The sequence below is a fragment of the Falco rusticolus genome, chromosome 9 (genome assembly GCF_015220075.1).
Source record: "Falco rusticolus isolate bFalRus1 chromosome 9, bFalRus1.pri, whole genome shotgun sequence".
In the NCBI taxonomy this organism is placed as follows: Eukaryota; Metazoa; Chordata; class Aves; order Falconiformes; family Falconidae; genus Falco; species Falco rusticolus.
This window is the reverse complement of record NC_051195.1, coordinates 46644598-46665457: the sequence shown is the minus strand read 5'-3', so window position 1 is coordinate 46665457 and position 20860 is coordinate 46644598. Positions and strand designations below refer to the sequence as shown.

At 43.1% G+C, this 20860-nt stretch overlaps 1 protein-coding gene across 3 annotated transcripts; it reads right to left on the bottom strand.

Moving 5' to 3' along the window:
* Positions 1-285: 285 nt before the first annotated feature.
* Positions 286-19809, bottom strand: TRAF1 (TNF receptor associated factor 1). Of its 3 annotated transcripts, XM_037400525.1 has the most exons (11): positions 19608-19809; positions 17848-18066; positions 16073-16157; positions 12251-12349; positions 10423-10584; positions 6842-6913; positions 5986-6051; positions 4821-5258; positions 4139-4316; positions 3377-3525; positions 286-2214 (listed from the first exon to the last, which is right to left on the bottom strand). In XM_037400525.1, exons 2-11 carry the CDS (start codon positions 18054-18056, stop codon positions 1999-2001), a joined length of 1674 nt encoding a protein of 557 aa, XP_037256422.1. In that variant the 5' UTR covers positions 18057-18066; positions 19608-19809; the 3' UTR covers positions 286-1998. The 3 variants fall into 3 exon arrangements, with proteins under 3 accessions (XP_037256422.1, XP_037256423.1, XP_037256424.1); XM_037400526.1 differs by lacking the exons at positions 16073-16157; positions 19608-19809 and having other exon boundaries at positions 17848-17955; XM_037400527.1 differs by lacking the exons at positions 10423-10584; positions 12251-12349; positions 16073-16157; positions 17848-18066; positions 19608-19809 and adding an exon at positions 9325-10416.
* Between the last annotated feature and the right edge of the window lie 1051 nt (positions 19810-20860).

The following is a 20860-nucleotide window of genomic DNA, read 5'->3' as shown; positions in this document are numbered from 1 at the left end:
GGAAATAAATAAAATTGTAAGAAAATATGAATGATTGTAATAAATACAGCACTTAAAATTACACAGCCATGACAAGTGTAATATTTTGAGGCGTTATTACTCCAGTGTGGTTACGGGGGCTAGGGCATTACTGGAAAAATAACTTTCTGTCCCTGAAAGAACATTTTAAACATGGAAGAGAGAAAAAGACAGAGAGAGACTGTGTGTGTGTGTGACAGCAAAGAATATTCAGTTCCTTCCCAACCAAACTTGATCGGTATTTCTTTATGGGGTGGGGCTTTTTTGACATTTGATACTTCATCACAACTAATTATTTTAAAGGATGCTGTCAAGATAGAAATCAGAGATTTGGCAAATCTCTTCATATGCTGGCAGTCAGGCTGGAGGTTAGTCCCAACACACAACACTTCACCAGCTCTGCTCGCCGGCTGCCGTTCCCATGGTTTGCAAAATGTAAGTGGACAGTTTCTCCTTTCCCTTCTCACGCAGTGGGCACAGCATGGTCTGTCGGCTTTGTGTTTTCAATTGGGACTTGGGAGATACCACGAAGGAGAAATGAATGAAGGAACTGCATAAAGGCCCTTCACTTGTACGTACACACCTGCCTCTGTCTGCAAGCTCGGCCCTTGGGTTGGTGGTACCACTGCTGTCCCACCCGTCCTGCGGAACAGCTCAAGCTGAGCTGCGACACAAGTTTGCTGGAAGTTCAGAAACCACTGCACCAAACCCCAGCTCGACTCCACTCATCCTGGTTAGCTGGTGGTTAAGCAGGGAACAAAGAGGGCGAGGCTCGGTGGTCTCTGGGAATAAGGCATAGCATTTGAACTTCACACACATCCAGATATTTCTGAGCTTGATTTGCTTATAAAAAAAATTAATTCCTTACCTCTATTTTTGAAAAAAAAAATAAAAAATTCTAGCAGTTACTTCTATTTTAGCATGTGAAAAGACTTAAACATCAGAGTACATAAAAAGAACTAAGCAATAAAAAAAAAGATCAGTACTTTCTAGGAAGTCACTTGCCTTGAAGGTTCAGGAAGCAACAGAACACTTTAAAACAAAGCTACTGAGGGGTCCTTACCATGACCTGGACTGGCAGCTCTGGACTTCCCAGGGGTTAACAACCCTCAGAGCTCAATATCTGAAATGGGAAAGTCAAACAACTCCTGAAATACCAGAGGTGATTTCCCCAAGGCACAGTGTAATTTGGTCACCGATCGCTGATGCAATAGAACGCCTCTTTTACAGAGCGCATAAATATAGGTCTAAAATAAATAGCAAGAAATAAATCATCCAGTATAAGGAATTCAAGCTACAAATGCTATCCACAACTCACTGCCTTCAAGGTCATCAATAGGCACAAACAGAGACACCCGATCTGTGCCTCAGGGGAAGGAATCTGCCGTTGTCCCTGGTGGGGGAACAGCCAAAATCCCACAGGATGGCTGCCAGCCAGCGCAGTCTGACAGGTCCTCGCCTCGTACCCCCGGGAAAGGGAGCGGCACACGCTGCAGGAGGAATGGAAAGCTCAGCTTCAGCCCTGGCACCCCAGAAACCTGCAAAGCCAAGGGTGCTAGAAGGGAGCTTGGGCCGCCCTCCCTAGGCAGAATGACACCCACACCAGGGCCAGGTGTGGCCAGGTGTGAGAAAGAATGGTGCCTTGTTCCACAAGTGCATCTGCGGGGTTGGGGGGTGACCGTAACCTACATCTAAAGCGGGAGTATCGGCTGTGCTGATGAAATAATCACAGTTCTCACTCGCAGTAGCGTACTCCGTGGGGCACTGGGCAAAGTACTCGGCATGCTCAGCAGTAGCTAACTCGAGCAGGCAGATTGCAGCTGATGTGAATTAACTCAGTCGAGCACAGGCTCAGGCTCTCTGATTTTGTGTGCACATGAAAACTAATACAAGGTCTCAAGCTGATGTGTGTGGGGTTTTTTCTTGTAAACTAATGAAATTCACTGGGTGATTTACCAGACAGCCATATTTCAAGTTATACTAATTTGTTTCTATAATGCATTTAAGGAAAAGCGTGTCTTCTTTCACATAGGCATATTTAGGTGACTGCAATTTGGACAAAGGGAGGAACATGGGACAGCCACTTGCAACATTCATATCATTCACTGGTCTCTGAAATGAAGCAGAAGTCAAGTCCGGGCGAAATGCATCAATAATATGTTCCCTGTTATTTTGGTCAAGCAACATAAATGTAACCTGAAAAACAAAATGCAGCAATGATGAGTTACTGAACTGAAAAATAAACCAGAAAATGTCAGAGACAGAAGTGAAAACGTGCTGCAAAAGCAGCTGGATGCTCTATCAATACCTAAATACAAATTACAACGAACGTTTTGCAACCTGAAAGGTCAGTTAATATGAACAAGGGAGACTGTAACAGTTTCCAGATGAAGTATTTAAAACTTTGCCACCCGTAAGGCAAAATTAAATAAAGTAAGGAATTATTTCTTGGTAGAGAACTGCACAGCCCAAAGACTTTTCTTTCCTTTCTCTCCTAACAACTTAAACCCTCTGAGTTTGGTTACAGTCATTACATTCATTCTGTTACTGTGGTTTGGAATCAAAAGGAACAGTTCAGTTGCCTGTACGCAAATACATAAAAGGCACAACCTAAATATCAGTATAGAATCTCCCCATCTCATTACTACTTTCATTAACTCACCGTTCTTTAGCTCTAAACGTGAAATGTATGTATTAATTTTTTAATCCAGTGAGGATTGAGAACTTTGATTTCTATTTTTGTTGGCCAGTAAATGGTGGTAAGGCTATTTGTACGAAAAGCTTACAGAACTATTACCACACAGGGGCAAGTGCTAGAACAGAGACAGAACCCTGTGCTTACTTCCACTGCTTTTCTAACCATCATTGCCATTATCAGACTGCACTTACAAAATGAGGGGAAAAAAAAAAAGATCAGGCTCACAGAAGACATCTATGGCACGTTTGAAGTAGAATTCTAACCGCACATTTCCAACACTTGTGCTTCAGGCAGCAAACCATAATCCCCTCATAAACTGATATTATCTATGTAAGATAGAGCAAGAGCCAGGAAAAAATAGGTCTCTGGCTTTAGCCCAGGTGGACACAGGCTGGGATATATCAAACACCAGTATTCTGGTGTCTGAAAATCCTGCAAGGCAGCACATGGAATGTCGGTAGGAGCAGCTTGCCCTGTGTAAAGTCACTCCATTCAGAGACAAATTATTACTCAGGATTGCAGTATAGCTAGCAGCCATCAGAGGGGAAAACGGGAAAGCACTGCCAACTTCCACTAAACTCCAGAGAAAACGTCCCCTTGTGTTCACCTGGAGAAGTGGGTTTATGCCGGGATCAGATATAAAAAGGTTGCCCTTCTTACCTTGTGTCTGAAAGGCCATGGGAGCAAAGCGTCATAGTCTCCTTTCATGACAACAAAGAACAGGGACACGTGGGTTCCTTTGCCTGTCCCGTCCCCATTCAGATAAACCCTCAGACAGACCTTGTATCCATACTTTGCAGTGTAGAAAGCTGAAAATCAGAACTCTTCGTTAGTAAAGCATCCTTTGGAAAAAAAAAAACCCATAATGAGTGTTCTGGCATAGGGGAAAAGATAATGTATAATGGGTTTTGCTATCACAGAGATCAGAAAATACAAATCAGTACACTCTGGAGATTATAAGTGATGAAAATCCAGTGGCTGGAATACTTTTAGTGCCTCACACTTTGGTGAAAATTACCTATTATTAGACGCACAAGCATATTTTACCTAATCAAATTACTTTTCATATAGAGGGAAACTGCAGCAGAAAGCCAGTCAGTACCATCAGGCACCAAACTGGGGTTAGAAGAGATGGATCCAGCACATGTCAGGGCAAGTAGCTGCAGTGCAAGGCAAAATGCAAAACGAAAGCCCAGAACAGAACACAACTCTCTGGAAAAGCACATCACAGCTGCCCTGATTTAGAGGCAGAGAGCCTGACGTCTTTGCATAAACAGCATCTTAGTTTAAGGAGCTATTTTAAAAAAAAACTCCTGTCCACATGAGCAGAAAGAAGCACCACTCTAGAGAAATAAGTAGGAAATAAGTGAGTTTTCTAAAGGACTGGGTTCTGCTAACACACATATATGTCATGTGTTTTACCTGGTGAATACAAACTGACTGTTCTTCCAGTCACAGAGTCTTGTAACTTCCTGCCAACATCTGTTATTTTCCACAGAAAGACCCCGTCGTAGGAAGCTTGCTCAGAGAACAGAAGACTCTTATGAAGGCTGCTCAGGCCTGCATCCTTCTGCGTCAGGCACCGGTGCAACTCTGCAATCTAGAAAAAACAGAGCAGTTCTCAATCAACCCCCTCTCTCCAGGCTGTTCTGCTGCAGAAGTAGCAGAATTGTTCTGGAGTCCTCACATTCTGAAGGGTCTCCTTTTACTTTTTTTTTAAGTGACAGTTATGCGTTAATACATAAGGCAAACAACTGGATAGACGGTTGTTTGGTCCTCAAGGTGTAATGCTGCTTTAAGAGGATCAGTCAATTAAATAACTGTCTCGCTTGCTCACAGTCTGATCATGGCAAGCTCTGACATTCAAAACTCTCAGGAATACCTGGGCACCTAAACACACATTTAGATAACAAATATTTGAGATCCCCATTCAGAAATTTACCCAGAACACCAAAAGGATCCTGTAGATGTGTCCAGAACTTAACACTTCACAGCTCAAATTCCTGTGCCCATCCCTGTCCTGATCTCTACAGCACCTCTCACTATGTAAATATTCATTATCTATAGAACAAGCACACATCCAGTGCTTATCATAACTGTTTACCTTCAGCTCAAGGCCTCGTATTATATTTTGATCAAGTTCACTCTGTCTCCGAAAGGCTGTGATTTCCAAGTTAGAAGTCTCTACCTCTTTATTGAGCACCGCCACAATATTCTCAAACACATGTAGCTTATTTTCTAGCTCAGAAATCACTTTCTCTCTCACAAGTTGTTGCAGAACAGATTCATCTTCAGAAACAGAAGATCCAGGGAAACAGTCTACTTCCAGGTCCCCGTTGATTTCCAGCCCTACTGGGATCTGCAGATCAGAGATGCTTTTTCCTGCGCCATTCACATTCAGTTTTGGCTGTGGGATGAAACCATGTGCAGCTTTGGCAGCAGTGCACAAGCTTGCCTTCAGTTGCTTAATGTGCTGCAGCAGAAGCAGCATGTGGGCCCCAACTGCAGTTTTTTCATGCTCCTTTATCTTCTCTTTGCTTCCCTGTAAGAAGACAACACTGTCAACACACTCTTCACACAACTACTGTAACTGGCCTGGGGCCAAATCAAACAACATCCCCTTTAACTTCCTGGGAGAGACAGAGGTAGAAAAACTGCAAGATACCGTCCCAGCCACATAGCAGCCAGCTCTCAGAGGAGACACGGAGAGAGGGAAAGTAACAAGCCCTCTAATCATTAATAAGGCTATGTGTTCACATGTGTACACATGCTACACAAAAAGAACAATATCTGTATTAAATGGGATGCCAGGCAGAGTCCCAGCAAGATTCTCAAATAAGCCAATATTTAACACATATACTGTGCACAAAAGATGAGACATGGCAACAGACGCCAACTAAAATGCAAAGGTGACCCGTTACTGTTTTAAGAGGCGTTACCCTGAAGGGAATATCTGAAACAGCATAGAACAGCGTACCTGATAAGCCAGCACAATTGTAACAAACATCTATTTTTATCTGAAGTGAATGTACAGTGCAGGATACAGAGTATCACTGGCTGAACTGCACCTTACATGCACGGTGCGACCATGGCAGTTCCAACACCACCTCTGCTGGTCTACTAAAAGTGGGTAGACTTTTCCTCTTTTCCTAAAGATATTATTTAAATCAAGGCCTACTACCTCAAACACAAAAGGCTGGCTAGACCGAAGGCACAGTGCTGAGTTGTGCACCACTTGAGACCTTCCTGAAGGCAGCCATTTCACTCACCCTAAATGAACAGCCTACTTCAGAAAAACGACATCCATCCTTGTTGATTAAAGGTGTAGAGCGGTTCTGTTGGGAGAAAAAAAAAAAAGTAAACAAAATAATCAAACACCAGTTGAAAGGGATGCTTTTATTTACCTATAAACAACTAGGGCACAATCCCAGGAGCTACAAATCAGGTTAATTCAAGTCAAGGCATTACCGCAGCTTACATTGTCCAACCAGCTTTGAAAACTCATTGGTAAATCAATCAAGGGTGTGGTTGATTGCATGCTTCTTGCATGCAGCCTGGCAGTTAAATGTCCATCTAACATAATGATATAACATCATTTAACAAACCACAGTGATTCCCCAGTAACAACTTCTCATAAATAAGATGCCAGTAAGTAAAGTGGCCCACCACAGGGGGTTACACCATGCACACAGCCGCTCCAGCTCTCTTCCTCTTCTTAAAGAATTCACAGAAGAGCTGTGTCATGCAGCACGTCCTGGGAATGAACGGCAAAAGCTCTGACTGACTTTCAGATTTAGACCCCCTCCATAAGCAGAAGTGTGTCTCTCTAAATGCACTGTTATACAGCATACTCCTCTTTTGCTCATGTAGGTCTCCCTGGATATTTGAAAGGAAATAAACACTTCCCCACTTTTGTAAGATTAATTGAGAAGATAATTCAACAAAGTTAACTGTGAGAGCGGGGAAGAGAAAATAGCCAGCAGAGCTATGTTTGGGTTTAAAAAGTGCCTAGATACAACTGCCATATCTAAAGATGTTCTCAGATGTTTATTTAATCTAAATGAACAAGTGATACTTTTATTAACTGAAATAAAGCTGTACTGCAGTCACTCATCTTTTACCTACCTTCTCCTTTGCTGGTGTTTCTGTTTGCACAGGGTTTTGGTCCTTACATAAACTGTCTTCACATGAATGTTCCTGTCATTAGCACAAGAAGAAAACAATTCAGTACGTTATTAAAATAACTGAGCATCTTTACCTACCTAGGAGTCTTTGAAACAAAGCTTGTATTTGGGAATGCTATTCCCATTTTACAGAAATTCGGGAATTTGGCAGACTTTTCTACAAGAAAGTCTGTGTTATGGAAGAAAAAGTTTACAGTATGTTTCTTGGTTTCTTCCTGGAAGGTGTGGATTTAAGGAAGGGTAACTTCCTCAGGAGCACTACAAGCTCCCCATGGTGCAAAATCCTGTACCCCCGTCCAGAGAGTGCCTGCTCTGGGCCTCAATACACGACAGGCTGCAAGTTCTCTGGCTTCTTTTTAGAGGAAATAACGTTCAGAAATTTGGGACTGAAGCACATCTGCTAAAAGCAGCTACTGCTGTCCCCTGTACAATGAATTGCAGGCTCAAGAGGTTTCTCCAGCTATGCCTCTAAGCTGATTACTCTCCCTCTCAGCCCAGCAGGCATGCTCGGTGACGGATCTCCAGATGTGATACCTGTTAAGTGAGAGTACAAAGTGTGATCTTTCACTTACGGGGCCCAGAGCTTTTGGAAACTACTTACAGATGCTTTGCAAGGTTAACCATGGGAAATCTGATACAAGATTGGCAATGTACAGGTCTTGCCCAGTTCTAACCACAGTTATGTGCGTACACACACAGACAGACATGTATATATGTGATGACATGCAGGTGGATTACAGAACAGAAAGCAAACATACAGGAAACCCACATATAAACTCTTGCATTGACCTCACAGTCTGCTTAACATGCAGACCCTTCTTGCATCCTGCTTATTGACATTTTGAAGGCTGGAATCCAAATTTTCCATCACAATGTGCTAATGCAAAATGCATTACTGCTAACATGAGACTTCCTGCCGTTTCTGGCTCCAAGAAAGGTAAAGTAATCCTCCTGCCATTGGTTCATGCAGCTGTAAAGTGTGTATTCAAGACAGCAACTGTCAGCTTTCAGTTCATGCAGTTCAGGCGGGCTGTCTCTAGTATTTATAAACACCTTTCTTTGCATGCCAGTACACTTCCTATAGCAGTCTAGAAATTTTTTGATAAAGCCATTCCAGCAACCTTCAAGTCTCCCCTGCAAAGAGTCCTGAGGTTTCTCTTTTGATCCTCAGAAATACAGTGATAGTTTCTTCTCACTCTCTAACTCGTTCTTTTAATACCCTGTATCTTAGCTATTGCACAAAGCATGCCTTTATTTTCTTCCTTTCTGCTATGTGACTCCTTCAGATTACCGATTTCTTGAGGGGGACAGAGGTTGGTGAGAAGTTTATTTAAAATACAGAAATGCAAGCATCACAAAACCAGTAACTGAATGGCAAAGATGGAAAGAGTGAGAGCAGTGCACAAAACTTACTATTTGCTCCCAGAGAACTACAGATACATGGAATGCACACAAATAATCAAAATCCTTATGCCACGTAACTGCAAATTTAATAAAGCAGATCACGTAACCAGCAAAATTCTAATTCGACAAATACTAACTAAGGGAGGCACAGAAAAATCAACATCTTAAGGCAAATCCCCTGTGTGGTTGCCAAGGTTTCCTAGCCAGAAAATTAATTACATAATAGCTAACCAGAACGAGTGGGAGCAACACAGTTCTTCATCTCAGGCAAATGAAGCCTACTGAGGTGGATCTGCAGTATCACAGACCTCTGAAAAGAGAAAGGTGCTCAGGGAACACTTGCACAGCTCAGGTTTCCTCTTCCAGCCTGCCTAGTGCACTTACAGAAGGCTGAAAGGGATTAAGTGTTGCCACCTTCTGGTATTTACTGTCTCCCCGAAACATACACTGGATTTAACACTGGTAAAACTGTGCCTAGGTTCAGATATTCTTCTCTCCTGTAAGAGTTAGTAAGATATAAAGAGCACGTGCAAAAGCTTCCCAAGAAGTATGTGTTAGCAAAAGCACCTTATTCTTACCCTGGAAGGACTGTTATCCCCCTGTCAATTAAATCTCACAGCTCAGTATTTGGAAAGGCATAAATTCATGACAGTTATGACTTGCTAAGCTATCCACTGCTATTTACTTCAGGCTTTTTGAGATATTCACAAACCTCCTGCCACGTTGTAGGTCTTAATATTCCAGGACAAAACTCCAAGGCTGGCAATTACTCTCTTTAAATCATCTGGAGGGTACAATATTCATTATGCTACACCCCAAAAGAGTGTTGCCCCAGCAACATTTTCTGTTATAATAGAGCCCACAGGGTCTGAAGTTAGGTGTGGTAGGGATGAGAATGTTTTCAGAGCTTTCAAATGGAAACACACACAGCAGTGTTAGCATGGGGCATCTCTCATTCATGCTGCTATTGCTTTGTTCCAGGAGTTTTTAATTAAACATCCTAAACAACAGATGATATACCTCCATTATAAGGCTGAGAAGTGAGCCATGGAAGCTGTACCTCTGGCAATCTCTTCGTATAAGAACAGAGAATTTTCTATCATTTCTATCTGCCCCACCACACCATTTCCTTCTTCACCAACACAGAATAGTTTCCATTAGCTCCCTTTATGCCCTCAGACCACTCCCAGAATCTGGACCATGCTGCATCTACAAAAACGTGGGAAAATAAACAGCACCTTTTATTTAAGCTAAAATGAATGAATAAAGGCACTTAAAATCTGCAAGTCAGTAATGCATAACGTTGCCCTGCTATCATAATTTTGAGCATTGACTAAGAAAGTCTTTACTTTTAAGAAAAAATGCAACAGGTGTGGTAACATAAACTTAGAAGTTTGATGATCAACTACAAACTTATGAAAAAAAGAAAAAAATTGTTTTAAAGAGGATTTTGAGCAAATGCTGGGGACAGGCTAGTGTTACCCTGTGTATATACATATATGTGCAGGCTATATACACATAGATTTCACAAGTCCCTGTCACAACATTAGGAAACACAAATTAAAAGTCAGAAATATAATAAAATATACAAAATACAAAATTATAAATTAAACAAAAATATGTTTAAATAGTCACCGAGAAATCTGCGGCAGATTCAGAGTACGGTCTTCCCGGTCCACATGGTCACTGCTGCAAACGTGGAGAGTTACACCTAATAGAAATACTATCTGACAAAATCCTGCCTTATGAGTTTGTGGGCAGTTTTATTTTGAATAAAATTACAGCCACTTTCAAGATCTCTTCCCTGCCACTGTCTGTGTTCTGCTTCTTACCTGTCTCGTACTGGGACACGTGCTTTGAGACAGGAGCTAAAACATGGGCTGCCCAAGTCCTGGATGAGCACACAGATATTTCCCCTCTCTGTTGTAACATCACAAGCAAACTCTCAAACAAAGCTCATTTTTCCCTCCAACACATGCATGGAAAAATCAGCAAACGCAGGAAAACTAAATATTCTCCAAGTGCAATAGCGTTCACAAATCAGAATGAAAAGCGTCATGATCGATTATTTAAACCATTAATATAAAGCCCTCATTTGAAACGGAGAACTGTTCTTACTTGGTATTCACTGCTGGATAAGCTCCGCTTACACTTCTGACACATTGTCACATTATTAACACATCCATTTTCCAAATGATCTGCAAGTTTCTTTCTCATCACCATGTGTCCACAACCAGTGTGACAAGGGATTAAAGCATATTCACATAAGCTCTGATGCTCCTGGAAGTAAAAAGTTATAAACCAAAATGAGAACTGAATTTATCACATTTATCTATAAATAAGGGATAAAAATTAGATAAAAAAAAGGAAAAAATTACAAATCTATAAATAGTCTCCATTCTGCCAACCTATATCTTTGCTTTGCATTTCTTCTAAACTTAGGTAAAGTCCCACTCCACAACATTACTCAGATTACTTGTGAAAAATTCACCAACTTTACTGGGGCATTTTTGTCAATTCTTAACTTAAAAAAAAAACCGCAACAAAACTTTTGAAAAATTTAAATATGAGGTTTCCCTTGAACTGTCTCTTCTCTAGTGCTTTTGTTTGAAAATACCATGATCCTGGTCCCAGCTTTTTTCCTTGTATTAGAAGATCCCTAACTTGTAGCCAGGGCTTTTTCAGGGTGGTTTTTGGGGGGGTTTTTGTGGGGTTTGGGGTGGGTTTTTCTGAGCACTAAGACCATCCTGCTCTGTCTGATAGGATGAATATGGTTAGTCTGCTGACATCTTTGCATAGGATAAAAGAATGGACATCCGACGCCGTCTATGCAACAATTAGGACACAATCCTTACCTATGTTCAGAATAGCTTTTAAAACTTTTCCTTTTCAATATTTGCACCCTCTCTTCTCAACAAGGAAAAATATCAGCATTACTGCTTTCATAACATCCAACAGGTCTACTTTCAGATTCTTAAAAACACAATATTGCAATAAAAACTGTTTACTCTGACCTCTTTTCCTGAAGCTTCTGTAGACACTGTGTCACAACTGATTTTGTCTTTAAAGGGAGATGGCTGTCCCCTACAGAACAGGCTCAGAAATGCCAATTTCAATCACACGCCCAAATCTCAAATCAATTTTGCCATGTATTCATGCTGAGAGGGGCTCCAATTCTCAAAACCATGAAACTAAGCAAACGGGGTGAATTTTTCCTTAAAGAAGAATACGCTCAAACAGAAAATCTGTGCAAAATTAGCAAAGAAAAGGCAGCAGCACTTCAGATGCTTATCAGACACACAGTCACACCAGGTACACAGAGGACTCCCTGTAACAAATGCAGAAAGACCCTCTGTTCCTACACCAGAGGACCAAAATAGAGCTGCTTTAGTATCAGAATTATCTGCCTTTTAGTATCAGAATTATCTGCCTTTTTTCATTGTTCTAGTTTGCATAGCAGGTTCACAAATCTTGCCTATTTAAATACTTTACCTGGGGCATTTCACATCAGTCTGAAAACAATGGTGAACACGTTCAATCAATAGGAGTAATTTAAGCAGGAGGAAATTATTACTCTTATAAAAACATACTAAGGATACTGCCCATAACAATGTTCTGGAGTCGGATGTATTCTGGTCTAGCAAAACTGGCCTGTACTATCTTTGCATGTAAATAATAAGTAAACCCAAGGGAAAAAAGAATCATAGTTGATGTAAATTTGTGCAACATTAATTTCACAGTCATTCATGAAGTTCTGGATTTAGTCAAAGCCCTACTGAAGTTAATAGCGTGGGTTTAGATACCCTGTTGGCATAAATCATGATACCTTCGCTGATTCTAATCACGATGCTTAATTTGTGTTTGCTGAGAACTCAGTTTCATTGTCTTTCTGTCCCCACTCAAGTAAGAGTGCATGTTAATTTAGATAAACTGCCTTTAAACATACTTCAAAATTTTTCATGGTACCAGACCAACTGCATCCAAGGGTCACACAGTGTACTTTTAGTTCAGAAATCTCATTATTAATGGCAGCATCACCAAAAGCCTGGAAAGTAAACACAGTAAGGAAAAAAAACACTGGTCAGAAAGTACTCCAGCATGCATTCTTGACATAGGAATAAAGTGACTTTATCGAAATTGCAGATCTTGATAAATCCCTTATTATTTTTTTAATTTATTGTACTGCCATAAGACTCTCTAACCTATCAAGTTAATCTTAGTGTAGTAGAAGCCCCAATAATTATGAAATAATTTCTTTCTTACAGTTCAAGAATAAACTATTTGATGTGATATAATTTTCCTGAAAACAGGCCTAGCCAACTACAGCTATTATTTTAAGTTTCTTTTCACGGAAGCCTGAAATATGTCACATGCAATGAATGTGCTGACAGGACCCGAACTATAGGGTGCTGCCATGTGCCATGCTTAAAGAATGCGTTTCATTATCGGAGTCATTAACACCTCCTAAACGTGCTGCAGAGAGGACTTGAGACTGTTCTGCAGTGAGAGTACATTTCTCAGACCATGGCTGTTTCCATTTAGTATGGCACTGTGTACTAAAGAAATGTGAACCATATGTGAGTGGGGTTTTTTTTGCACTACGTAGATCTTTTCATTATGTTAACCATGAAGAACTGTACAATTACCATGTAAATTATGAAACACTACACACTTTTACTATTACATCTTGCACAATCAAAACTGACACAAGAACAAGCCCTATTAAAGTTATTGGCATGTTTTTAGGTACTCTTAAGTACACAATATGGAGGACTGCAGATTTCCCATGTAACAACACAGAGCAAGGAAAGAACTGGGGGGTGGGAAGCTTTAAAAATAGAGGCAGGAAAGCATTTACAAATTATGCCCACATTTCAATAAAGTTACTGAAATTCTACACAAGGAGCTAAAAAAATAAGCAAACAATTATCAGAATCAACATTCCTGTGTTTTTTTAATCTAGATACAAGATGTTTGTACTTACCTACATTTGCCGTATTAAATCACACAAAAGCAGCACAGCCAATGCTACGAATAGTAATGAGTTACATTTCCATATGAAGAGTCTCACTGAAATTAATTTCCTAATCTCAACCTGCAAGCAAATTCCAGAACTTTGCACACAAACTGCAAACAACTCCACAAACAAGGAATTAAAAAATAATCATGTAGGGTGTACAAAACCATGTATGGCTCCACCTGCATACATGGAAGAGTTTATGCACTAAGCTAGCAATCAACGTACAATTAGTGACAGCACCCCAGCCTCATCCTCTAAAACATTCTAGTCTAATTTATGAGCAAAATCAAAAAGAAGAAATTCAATTTATCAGGCACATGGTGGCTTTTTCCTCCTGTGTCATAACAGAAAAACTCCAGGAATTTCCTGACATTACAAAATAGATCATTTGAAACATACTGAACTACAGGGTCAGTCCCAGCAGCACATGCATTTCTTACTGTTTTGTGCATTCCCTGTGCTTTTTCTTTCACACTTGTAGTTGCTAAATCATTAAAGACACTATTTGGGTAAAAAACAAGGCAGGAAATCCTCGTATCTTCTTTTATCTGCACAGGCCACTGCTTCTAAATATTCACCTGAACCTCTGCCCTCTTACCTGGGCACATGAGTTTGCACAGAACTTCTTTAGGGACCTGAGTCAGACCCCCATACAGTAAATGAAACGACTCTCACTGACATTGAAGTGCTCCAGGTCAAAGAGAAAATATTTCTGATTTGATATATTGCAGTTGCACATCTCCCTTCTTTCATTTTAGCTATTTCAAAGGAAGATGTTGATGCAGGTGCTGCTGATGTTGATCACGAGTGGCTGTTGTGGCACACATACCTGCCCAGACCTGCCTGCCCCCCAGCTGGCTGTGTCCTACCATATCCCATCCAAAAACCCCTGCCAGACGCACTCCCCTTGGCACTCTGACCCAGACAATGTCTATCTCATGGCTTCCTCCAGCTACAGGAGGACTCTGGTCCACAACTCATGTGAGCAGGAAGATCAACTAGCAACAAGTTTAACAAACAGATCCATCTGACTAAAAGCTTCCCAGGATAAATCCAGCAGTTCTTTCTCTCCAGCTAAGGCTGGGCCTCGGCAGCAGGACCAGGGTCTACAGTTACTCGTAACACAGCCACGAGTGGTTTGTGTTCAGTTCAGAGCAGAGAACTGTCCTCTAAGCCAAGCTCATGAGTGACAGCAGACAGGGTGTGAGCAGAGGCTTGGGAGGATGCCCCCACTCCTCTGACTTCCGTGACAGATGCAGATGCTCAGTAACTGATGCTGATGAACAGCACCATGGTAAAATGACATATACATTGCATAGGAAGGAATCGTAAATCCAAAGTGTAACAGGGAAGGGATGGGAGTTACCACAGAAATAGATCATGGCATGAGATAAAGCAAATACACATCCTGATAGGGCCTTACTTTTCCTTGTGTAGGTATCTTACATAAAATACAAACACATAAACAGATAGCATAGGCAATAAACACTAAACAAAACCACTGCAAAGGTAAAGCCAAGATTATCAGGAACACATATAAAGAATAAACCCGCTAAATGATTTTCATTATTTATGTTGTTTACAAACTCCAACCATTTGCTATAAGTTGATCTACATAGGCAGATTCTCATGCTTTCATGGTGATTGACTTCATCTGGACACTCAACAGGGATAAGAATCTGCCCAGGCAGATCAGCTTGCAAGAGTGGGGCCCTCTTTACAACAACCCAGCCACAGCTTTTGCAGAAAGTCCCAGCAGACTTGGTGAGAATCCCACAGCAGAGAAATCCCAAAGTTACAAGAGAACTAACAGTCAACACAGAATAAAAAGTTCATAAGGGTTTAGCTCTACCTATCTGTGGTTACACGATGTATGAAATTCTGTTACTGGGAAATTCATTGCAGAACGGAGGATTTTTTCCTAGATTAAGTGCAGATTCATTATTCTGCTGCAGCCACTTCCTAAACTTTGTCTTTTACCTCACTGCCAGCTGCCTATTGGGTTTCATTTTTCCCTAAAAAATGTAGACAGAACGTGTGTCTCTTGGTATTCCTGCACGTAACCAGAAAGGAAGGAAAAAGACGAGCTGGGACTGAGCCCTACGGCCCAGTTAGTATTCAGGATATAGAATAATGCAGCTGTCAGCCTGGAAAATCACACAACAGCAAAAGAGATCAGCACCACTAAATTCCAGATGAAACATTTGCCAGTGCACAGCTTCTATCAGCTATTACGTTTCAGCTCTAGTTTTTCCACTGTTTCCCCTGATACCTGGCTGTCAAAATCCTTCTCCGGCAATTTAGCCAGCTAACTGACACCCTGGCTTTTTTTCCTAGGGATGCTCCACCTGTAAGTCTGGTAACAAGTTTGAAGGGTACAGAGAAGGGTATGAGATTGGAAAATCCACTAGGATACTTAATAAGGATAGTAATTACAGCTAAAACATACTACTACAAGTAGGAAAGCAACAGTTTCTTTTGAGACAATAAAAAGTTAATTATATGGTAGAGTGTGGGATTATATGTTGCAGAACCTGACAGACTTGGAAAGCCCTAAGGCTGCCATTATACTTTTTAAAATCAAAAACTGTGGGAAATCCAAACAACTAAAGCATAAGTTAAAAAGTGTAACTGTCAGTTGCTATCTCATTTTATATTACTGCTGCCTAAACTGTAGCCCAATGATGACTATAGAGTAGTCCAGAGAATGGTTAATGATAGATTAATGAACTGTGAACTACAACTTACCCTTTCTTCTGCCAATAGGCTTCCCTCACCTAAAGTGCTGGGATCTTCCTCTTTACATTTCTGGCAAATTGCATTTTTATTGTTTCTGGCAACAAGAAGAATGAAATAACAATCAGCTGGTGTACTGTAGTTTAGGAGGTCTTTGTATAGACACTGACACAAACAAAACCATGGGAATTGTAATTTCCATTCAAAATCCATAGTTCTTGATCATCAAAGCGCCAATCCTTGAACACACTGACATCAAATAAAATCCTGCTGTTCTATTCCTCAAGACTATGACTAGGCCCATAAATCTTATCTGTATTTCAGCAAAATAAGAGCAGCGTAGATCATACAAAAGAATAAAGATGGAAACCTATTTATCTCATGAATTATGCAAAAACACCACATAGGAAAGTTAACATGAAAACTAAACTCTTTTAAAACACAGACAATGCCCATTTTCCCAAAATAGATATATAGACTTCAAATTACAAAGACATAGTAAAACCGGTGCAGAATTAAGTTCTAGAAGTTAACACCCTGCTGCAGCTAAAAAAGGTTTTTATCTCCTCTCAAAGTATTTAGCATAAAGTTTTACAGAGGAAAAGTCAAAAACAAAACTTTACTTCAGAGGTGTTTCATTGCCAGTGCTATTTAGCATCCAGACAAGTAATGAACCAACACAGACCAGGAAGCTCATCAGAAAAGCATCCATCCAACCAGAGCATAACTGATTTCAAACTGTACAAGTTAGCTTGTTTGAGCCAGTTTCCTGTTTGTGCTGTAAGGACAAACTAGTGAGAAGATAAAACAATTCTGGTTATGTTCTGCTGACAGTTTTATGAATTTGTGGTTTAAGTTGCTTCATTAAGGGGCTTTATTCTACATTGACAGTAACGGATTTATGCAAGTTGGTCAAACACATTAATTTCAACCCATTTTTACATTATTATACACTGATTTTCAAATCACATGTGGCCAGTGCATTGATGCAGCTTTTCAGGTGGCCCACACTGCGATGAGAGCTGGGCCTGCGCAAACTGGCATGCACAAACTAGCTTACTAACAACATCCAGGAGGAAGCGTAGTAACAGGCATGAGACTTACTTAGGCAGTACTAAAGCCCAGCCTGGATCTTGACAGCTGCTGTTTTCCAAAACGTCAAAGCTCAAACTGCAATGCAATTTCACCTCTCACCTGCAGGGCAGCCATACCCTTTTCCAAAGGCTCTGGATCAAGGTGTAAGTGTTGAAAGAAAAGGTAGGACAGAAGCAGCTAATCGATCAAAGCAAATTCCCACCCAGCTCCTGGTTTTCAGGTTGTCTGGGACAATGGCTGTCATGGTTTGTCACGAATGGCACAGCACCTTAACATGTAGTGAGTGGCCCAGCTGAGTTACTAAAAATAAAACTTTAAGATGTTTATTAAAATCCTGTAACCTCACTTATTAAAGGAGCGTGGAGTCCCGTGAAAGTATTAAGTCAGTACTAGTTCTTCAAGGTTGAATCAGAATCATTCCCTCACACTTACAGATAGGAAAACTGACTTCTGCCAAGCCCAGTAATCCAGCCTTCCCCACCCTGTTGACTTCCACACTGGAAAAAAGGAGGTAGAGAGCACCCTGCACGCCACCCCAGGTAAGTACTTCTCAACGGTAAAACGACTGCGGCACAGCGGGCTGAGTAGCCACAGACTCATCTGCTGAGCACAGCGGTGTGACACAGCTCTCGGGAGCGTATGCAGCCACAGACTCTGCCACAGCAGCGTGACCCTCTGGAGCCAGGACCTACCGTACAATCCAGGAGAGGCAGGCGGAGCAGTACCTATGGCCGCAGAGCGTTTGCAGGGCTTTCTTCAGAATGTTATTACAGTTGCTGCACAGGTACTTCTGATCGGGCGCATCCTCACAAATGTTAGTGGGATATCCGAAAGGAAATTCATTCTCATCAGGAGAAGAGCCAGGGACATCCTGCGAGCCTCTGGTTGTTTTCTCAGCCATCTGAAGTAAACTGTCAGAGATAAGGAAAAAAAATAGGTGCTCAAACAAGCAGGCACAGGCTCACTTTGATGTGAGAGAATGTATCAGGCATCAAAGTCCACGAGCAGCTCCAAACCTAGTAACCTAGCGATCTGTTTAATCGAGTCTACAAGTGACATGTGTGACTAAATGTCACAGTGGGGTTTGACTAGGTACCTGCAGGAAATTACTGTACAGATTTAAAATTTCCCTCAAACACAACTTGAAAATGGACAATATATTACAATAAGGGGCTGGGGTTTTCTTTCCAGAGTTTTTTTACCTTGTAGGAAGATGAAGTAAATATTGCCATCATCTTAGAGCTACAATCCCATCAGTTCACATCACACACAATTATTTCCTGTAGAGTAAATCCCCAACCACCTTCAATTCCCAGCAGCCAAAATTCATGATTATGCTTCACAGATGCAGAAACCAAGCAACTGATGTGTTTGCAGTGACTTTCCTGAAGTCACAGAGCTACTGGTGAAACGAAAAAGGAAATCTTAAGTCCACAAAGTACTTAAACGCTTGTGCTCTTACCAGATACGCCTTGAGCCACATGTGCCAAGGTGTCATGCACATTCAGTGTAAGGTTTAGTTACCAAGAGCTGTGCAGTTGAGTATTTTTGAAAAAGCAACAAAAAACGATTGTTGTGTCTCCACAGTCACTTGGGAAGTTCAGGAAGGCTTTTCACCCAGGGGCCTGGTACAGTTTGATCACAGTAATGCCTTTATAAATCTGTTTTTTTGCCCGTATATAGTTTGATCACAATGCCTTTATAAATCCATTTTTTTGCCCGTATACAGTTTCATCACAATAACACCTTTATAAATCTATTTTTTTCCCCGTAATGGTACTGACACGCAATAACCCAGCTCAGTATTACCAAAAGCAACACTGACTAATAAAGTCTCTGAAAAAAATGAAGCACAAGGCTGCCTAGGCCAGGCACAGGACAGGGCACACCCTGGATTTAACACACTCCTCTCTGGACAAACAGCATGTTCAGTGGCCTGGTATCGCCAATTCCCTTGGCTTCTCCAGATGTGTGCCGGGGAGCGCAGCACCACTGCAGGGGCTTCCCCATCCGCCCAGAACCGTCAATTAAAAACCAGTGACACTACAGGCACAGCCGGCGGGCTGGTGCCCGGTGAGGAGGCGGTAGACCAGCCGCCCGGCTGAGGAGGGGGCAGACGAGCTGCCCGCCAGCTTCTGGCGTGCCCGCGGAGCCCGTTGGGCAGCAGCCCACCCGCGGGGGCCTGACCGGTGACACCGGCAACCCCGGCACCACAGCAGCCCCAGGGCACGCCACCCCCGGCTCAGCAGGGCACAGGGGCGGCAGCGAGGGCGGCCAGCACCCCCGGGGGCCCCCCCACACCCTCCGGCTGCCCCCCGGGGGCCGGGCCCGTGAGCCCGGGGAGGCCGCGGGCGGTCTCCCCTCAGCGGGGCCGGGCGCGGCGGCGGGCGGGAGGCGCCCAGGCCGCGGGCGGCTGAGGCGGGGCCCGCGCTCCCCCTCCCGCGCCCCTTACCTGAGCCCGCCGGCGCCGGGCCCGCGGCCTGAGGGGGCGGCGGGGCGAGGGGCCGGCGGTGGGGCGGGGCCGGTGCCTGCCCCGGTGGAGGCCGGCCGTGCGGTGCCGCAGGCGGGGGAAATGCAGGCGGCCGGCTCGGCGGAATCTGGGCGACTGCTGCCTCGCTCCGGCCGGGAGGAGCGGGGAAGGAAAGGCGGCCCGGGGGCCGGGGGGAGCCGGCCTTCCCCCGCCCGGGGCAGCGCGGCCCGGCTCCGGGCGGCGGCCCGGGCCTCGGGAGCCTGAGCGGCACCGACCCGCCGGGAGGACATTCCCCCGGGACAGCCGGCATGGAAGGTGCGCTTGGCTGACCTGTCCCTGACAGCCGCTCACAGCGGCGGTGACCCGACCCTGTCACTCAGCCAGCAATCATGCCTGCCCCGAGCACGATGGCAGGGAAAAATGCCCTGTCTGACCCCCTGCCCCCCCGCCCCCGGGAGCCGCAGCCTTGCCCTCCGCACGCCACCGAGAAGCCCCCCGGCTGCCCCGACGCCGGCACTGACCCCCCCCAGCTAGCACAGGGCAGGTAATACATGCAAAACCTTCTCGGCTGCTCGCAGCGCGGTAAAGATTTCTACAAATGAAAGTTTCGCTCTCAGAAGGTCCTCTTTTCCCCTTGAAATTTCACTATGAAATCACACACTGTAACGCTGTCTGCCAGGATTCGCTTAGAAGAGAGAAAGTTGCAAGCTGCAAATGTGTCAGCTCTTCCTCGGGAAAGAAACTTGGGGAATACCGCTGTGGGGGGAGTCCTAGCTGCAAATTAAAAATAAAAAGCGGAGGTGGTTCTCTAGATGCTTCACTTGGCTCATTGCTCCACTACATTTACAACTATGTTTGCATCCCGGTGCCTTGTGACTGCAGGGAAGCTGCTGGGGCGGTTATTGCTCATCAGCATCAGCCCGAGAGCTTCCCATGGTGTGTGCACAGGTAATAGCTCCACATCTGGAACAGCTGCCCCCTCACCATCATTCCAGATTACCGATCGCAACACCAAACAGACTGGAGCTATGTTGGATAATCAATGAGAAGGATGCTTCTGGCATCAAGACATAGCCCTCCTTCAAGTGTAGTATACTGTAGTGCTTTGTTGCATTGCTAAGAGAAATATTGGAATTAATTATGGAACTTTTTTCCCCTCACACTGTTATAAACAGCTACGTTCGTGTTTTCATGAAGAAGCAAAGACCATCCATAAACTCTGCTCACACAGCTGC

Coding starts and splice junctions, on each gene's coding strand:
- TRAF1 (XM_037400525.1), bottom strand. CDS start 18,056: ATGGCTGAGAAAACAACCAGAGGCTCGCAGGATGTCCCTGGCTCTTCT. Junction 5,259..5,985: donor AAGTAGGCTGTTCATTTAGG/GTGAGTGAAATG, acceptor GTCTTCTTACAG/GGAAGCAAAGAGAAGATAAA. Junction 4,317..4,820: donor TACGAGGCCTTGAGCTGAAG/GTAAACAGTTAT, acceptor TGTTTTTTCTAG/ATTGCAGAGTTGCACCGGTG.